At 40.9% G+C, this 6,000-nt stretch overlaps 1 protein-coding gene across 1 annotated transcript in view; it reads right to left on the bottom strand.

Moving 5' to 3' along the window:
- Positions 1–6,000, bottom strand: part of LOC138038935 (major facilitator superfamily domain-containing protein 12-like) — a 30,991-nt gene that overhangs the window by 1,616 nt on the left and 23,375 nt on the right. The window contains exons 9-11 of the mRNA XM_068885025.1: positions 4,427–4,533; positions 3,016–3,140; positions 1–811 (exon numbers count right to left, since the gene is read on the bottom strand). The exon at positions 1–811 is cut by the window's left edge and continues 1,616 nt beyond it. Of these exons, the coding sequence (XP_068741126.1) occupies positions 594–811; positions 3,016–3,140; positions 4,427–4,533 (450 nt within the window). The 3' untranslated portion in view covers positions 1–593. The remainder of the gene's footprint in view (positions 812–3,015; positions 3,141–4,426; positions 4,534–6,000) is intronic.

Genomic DNA, 6,000 nt, shown 5'->3' with positions numbered 1-6,000 from the left:
GTCGCTGGGAGTAATGTCAGTTTTAAAATCATGTGCAGAACACAAAAATTTAGATTAAAAACGGGGCTAAGCTTCTCTGAGCGGGGTCCACATGTATGACAATTGAATGGTTTCACGACCATACACCTTATTCGACGCAAACAACAAACAAACTTGAATGCAAGCTGGCGGGCATGTGTAGTGTTTTGATAACATAGTGGATATGGAAGGCTAATGTCAGTGTTATGCGTGTGATCCAGCCACACAATGAGAGAGCCGTAATCTTTCCAGGGAATATCCTCATGCTTACAATTGATGTCCCTTTGCGTGATGTTCAACAACAGACGATGATAGCTTGTCACATTTTCTTGCGTGTTATCATCGAAATTGGGGGATTAAATTGAGGGTCACAGTAGAATTGTTCTATTTAACGGTTACCAGAACATTCCATGGTAACGATGATTGATCGCAGAGTTCCAACTCCAATTAGCAAATCTCTCAGACAATTTTGTAAATTGACAACAGTGATTCCCGGAGTTGTTCCTTTCAAAGGACAGGATGAATCAGAACTGAACAGTTGCTGCAACAATTAGCAGGTGTCAGGCCGTTCAATGTCACCACTCACATTTGGCTTCACATCCCTCATTCATAATGTCATTTTGGATTGAATATGGTATATCAGGCGTCCTTGAAAGTACTGAACCATAATTAGCTGAAGTCGTCGTGGATTTGTAAGAATCTATAGGCCCATTGCCTTTAGACATACTAGAAGAAACCATAGATGAATTTGCAAGGCTGGCATCTTGAATGCTCGCGTCGACTTCTCCACTATCTGCAAAAGTTGTTAAGTTGAATGTTAAGCTATATTTTCAATATCTCACGGCCAAGATACACGAGAAGACAAGTAGCTCCAACAATTCGCTTCGCGTAAGGTCGTAATTCTATAAATCTCTGTCGCGGCAACAGAACTTAGCCACTACGATCAGTCGTACGAATCCAAATTACATTGTAGTTTCACGAAACCATAAAGAAACAAAACGAGAGAAAACAGCATTTTTGCACCATAGTTAGTTTTGTGAAACGTTCATGTAACCTGTTCGCCGCCCCGTCAGACTGAATTAGAAAAACTAGTTCAAATTCCGCCCTCTTCAGAAATCATTGAGCGTGCACAAAGCAAGCATCTTGTCAAAGCTACTTGTTTCGAAGGCAGTCCACACAAAGAGACTATTCCCGGCGACGTGTCGCAACAACTAGTCGCTCAGTGTGTCTCGACCTTCATATTGGCAACAAGAAACGAACAGCAGCTTCCGGTGAGAAGGAAATGGAAGAGAACGAAATTTGACAAAGTTCTTTTTCTTATCTCAATCAACACACCGCCAAGGTATACATGCATAAGAAAAAAATTCTTGAACCATCTTAACGGACACAGCTGTTTGTGTGGATCAAGAAAGCCTCTTATCCCAAAATTGAAAGGACGACAAAAGTCCCAAAAGATTGGTTTTTTGCTGATCTTAAGATTCCTCTCAGAACAATGAAGGAAGTATGGCTGATCGGAGGTTATAACATGTACATGGGCATGAACTTTGTAACGAACCTGGATTGGAAATGGGCTAGAAAGCCATTGTTCCAAAGCCCTTCTTATATATGAGGACACTGAAGCCCATGTTGCAACCAATGTTTCGCTTTTTAGACTGCCACCAACCATGTTTGCAGCAACAGTTAGTGGTCCGTCAAAAACAGAAAGTGATGGATTGAAATCAGCCAATCACAAAGCTAAATGTGTACCACTAATGACCACTTCCGGTACGGTAATTGTTGGAAGTGAAAAACGAAACATTGGATTGGGATTGTAACTCCAAATGATACTGATTAAAAAAAAAGGGCATAACAAGTAAAAGGGAAGCCTCGGGCCCTCATAATCACAGAAAGAGGGTTACGGTAAAAAAGGACAAAAATGGAATTAAAGGAAATGTGTTGCCTTCAAATAACATTTTTGTTGTCGCAAATGTGTGTTTTTGCCTCATGTGTACATTAAAGTGAGAGTATATAGAGGATATTACATGGCCCCTTGGGGATACGAATTTTATCTTCTCGTGCTGAAAGTATTATATAGATATCGATGAAATGTCCATATTTAAAACAACTTGTTTTATTCATTTTGATGAAAAATGATGAAAAATTGGTCACCAACCGCTAAAACACATATGTTGTGTAACATGAAACAAGATACAAAAGTTATGAAAAGCAAAGCAAATCATGATAATGTAGAATTTTGCAATAAAAATGTTGATGCAGTAGAGAAGAAATATATTACAGCCCAAAAGTATCTTACAATAAAAACGAAGCTCGCGTTTTATCGGCTAATCGTGTTCGCTACCATGACGACACCTATATTCTCACATGTGAAAGATAAAAATATGTTCACTGAGCGCGGTGATTTTCAATTTTTCAGTACAAGGAGAAATCCTGGTATTTCATTAGTATCTATATAATAATAAAAAATATGTCACGACAACCGACAACCTCAAGGGATAGATCAAGGAATAAATTTTTCCACGCATTTATCATCTTGATGAGTTGAAAGAGACATGAGTTGAAAGAGACATGAGTTGCAACCATTCACCGGGATTGGTGCATTAAACATCAGAAACAAATAAATATACAACAGAACAGTGGAACAAACACAACAGCACTGCGTCCTACAGTGTTTACGCATCTAATAAAAGAAAGAATTGCACAGGGATACCCGGTGTCTAGTATTAAACTGTTAAACTTTCGAGTTTCTCGCTTTCTGTTTGATTCACTCAATCTTGGTTATCAGCTCATATACCGAATGACCTAATAAGGAAACTGATTGCGTCAAGTGTTACCAAGCTCGAAACTGACTAGCTTTAATTTCCAAGTGTCCAAGCGTACAGAATTGAATAAAACGATTTCCATTCGTGCTCATGCACGCTCATGGAATAATTGTTAATTACCGTAATGAATCACCAGATCACTATGATTGCATTCTTACAGTGTAGACAAAGTATTTACCTTTGAATTCGCCTATTCTTGTCTTTGCCATCGTCAAAAGAACAAGAAATGCAATAACAGTGGCTCCTGCGGTAACAAAGACCATGACTTCCCTGTAGTATAGATTACACTGTCCACAGCAAATCCTTATCAAAAAGCACAAGAGATCAGTCACAAAAGGAGGGATATAAAACACAGGCATAAGAAAGAAGCGTCAGTCGTCTCCTCGTCCAAACCCGCCAAAAAAGGGCGTAGCGGGCGAGCGAGACGTGCCCAGCGCCCGCCTCTCTCGCCCGCCACGCCCCTTTTTGGGCGGCTTTGGACGAGGAGACGGCTGACACTTTAAACTAGGGAAAGAGCAAAAACCATTGGACAATACGTCAAAGCAACATCGTTAATAATATCATGCAGTTTTTGGTCAAAACTCTAAAAATTTCCCTACTTAATGTTGTGCATAAAAGTTTACTGTATAATTAACTAAGGAGATCGCTCCAAAACAAAACCGAGCACTCAGTGGCCATTTTCATTGCACAAATAAAAGTAGCTGAGGCCTTCTTTATCTTTCCCTAAAACCAAACCTGAGAAAACGGTTACCCGGACAGAAACAGCAATGGGCAACTATGTGTAGCTTTGAAATGATTGGTTACCAATAAGTCCCTACAAATGGCAATGTCACGATTCCGTCAGTAAATTTAACAACCACGATAAAAAACACACAAACAATGCACAATAATAGCCCACTTTCGATATATTAAAATTCAGTCCTGAAGCAGTCGTGTAGTGCAGTCGTGTGGAGCAGTAGTGCAGGAGCAGTCGGGGCTCAGTTGGCTAGTGCGCGGCTTTCGGAGCGAGAGGTCCCCGGTTCGATCCTCGGTGACTTCAACGTCTGTTTCGACTTTCCACTAATCCGTGTAGCTATAACTTTAAATCCCCTTAAAAGGGAGCACTGACAGAGGGAGGGGGGTAAAGGGCGCACCGTCGGCTTCCATTGATACCAGCCTCGTAGCTGAAGGAACTACCGACGTTAAATAAGTGAGTTTACCTTTACCTAAACAAAAGGCGTCATCTCGAGGCTCTGAGGAATAAACTCATACAAATCCTTATATTTATTCACCAGAGCGTCGAGATGATGCCTTTTGTTTAGGACTGAATTTTAATATATCGAAATTGGTCTATTGGACAAGAAAGGGTAACAAAAATTTGGTCGTCGCTAAAAAATTATGACATCATGTAATAACTTGAGGGAAATCATTCTGTCGGGGAAGCGTTGTCCCATTTTCCACAGACAAAAATCGATACAACTACACACGAGAAGACAACGCACTCAACGCTTTTACGCATGTGTATAGAGCCTCAATTGTAAGTAGTTGTTTGGCGTGACGGGCTCACGGACAATGAAAAGGTAGAACAAATGGTGTCGAATTGCACTTACATTCCTTTCCCATTGCACGGATGAAATATCTGTATCAGCTGAATAGTGATGCCATTGGATAATTTGTCAGTAAAACTCATAGCGCCATAAACAAAAGCACCAGTTTCCTGTCAAAGAAACACATGGTACAGAGTTTCAATATAGTCCAGAGAGGAATGGTTATGAAACCCGACAAATTTCTTTGTTGTATGTTTTTGTTCTTTTTTTTTTGGCCTTGACCGTGCACAAAACACAATAGTTGTTTACTCCGTACTGAGGAACTAACCAATAGAGACGTGTTGGTTACGTAATTCATGCGTAGTGTATGAGCGCAAAACAAAAGATTGTGCACGGTCGTGGACTTCCCAACCTAAATCTTGGCATCTTTGTTTGCTCTTTTGATGCTTGCCAAGCTTCAAAACCAGTCCCCTCTATTAAATAAACTATGATTTCAATTAGGTTACAATGGATACAACGGCATTTGGTACTGATTGTCTTACACTGACAGATATTTGATATGATCATACTTATCCGAATGTGATCTACCCAGTTTTCTAAAGCCATACAATGTTCAAGTCAGCAGTGAAATCAATAGCCCTTGGTGTAGAGGGGTAGAGATGACGCAGTGGTGAGAGCAGTCCCCTCCCACCAAGATGGCCTGGGTTCGATTCCCAGACTCGGCGCCATGTGCGGGTTGAGTTTGTTAGTTCTCTACTCTGTTCCGAGAGGTTTTTCTCCGGGTACTCCGGTTTTCCCCTCTCCTCAAAAACCAACATTTGACTTGCTTTGCGTTAATTGTTAACTTCAGTTTACAGTGGTCCCAATTAGCGCTCCAGCGCTAGAACGACTGATTTGATTTGCGTCAATAATCACGGTTGATTTCACTTTACAGTGTTCCCGATTAGTGCTCCAGCGCAAGAACGACTAGACACTTAAATAAAGTTCCTTTCCTTTCCCTGGTAGCAGCTGATTCTGAACGTCAAAGGTACGAAGATGTGGAAATTAAAATGCAGACACTTAACCCTTTGGTGCCCAACCCGGCCTAAACCAGACCCCTGGGAGTCAATGGGTTAAAATAGACAAACAGTCAAGTTCAATTGTAAATAGTCCAGCTTTTTTTTTTTTGCACTATGGTGTTGGAGAAAAGAAATTGATGCCAGGGGGCAGCCTGACACAGATCAGGCAGCGTAAACGCATGAAACAGATTGGCTTTTCAAGAAATGGCCAAGGAAGATTTCAAGTTCCTTACACCTTATTCAAAAATGGCCGCCATTTAAGTATTCTTTTGTTTCCTTGTAAATTGGGGTCGTGTCATACCTCATTGCACGGGCTTCAGGATTGGCCAAAAGAACGATAGAATGAACAAAGATAACAATGGCTTTAGCACAGAAAACAATAGGAAGTACGACACTACGAAATATAGTGTTCAACAAGAGGTACGACCCTACCCGCAAATTGGCCCTTTTGGCCTCGCTTTCAAACGTCAAATTCAAAAGAATATTTTACCTTGAACGAGGCCAAAAGGACGGGATCCCAGCAAAACTGACGAGAATCATCAAGGAGTCGTATGAGGGAATGGCTTGTCAGGTCGTACA

Source organism: Montipora capricornis, chromosome 2 (assembly GCF_036669925.1).
Source record: "Montipora capricornis isolate CH-2021 chromosome 2, ASM3666992v2, whole genome shotgun sequence".
NCBI classification, from domain to species: Eukaryota; Metazoa; Cnidaria; class Anthozoa; order Scleractinia; family Acroporidae; genus Montipora; species Montipora capricornis.
Note: the sequence above shows the minus strand (reverse complement) of the source record. Positions and strands in the feature narration are given on the sequence as shown.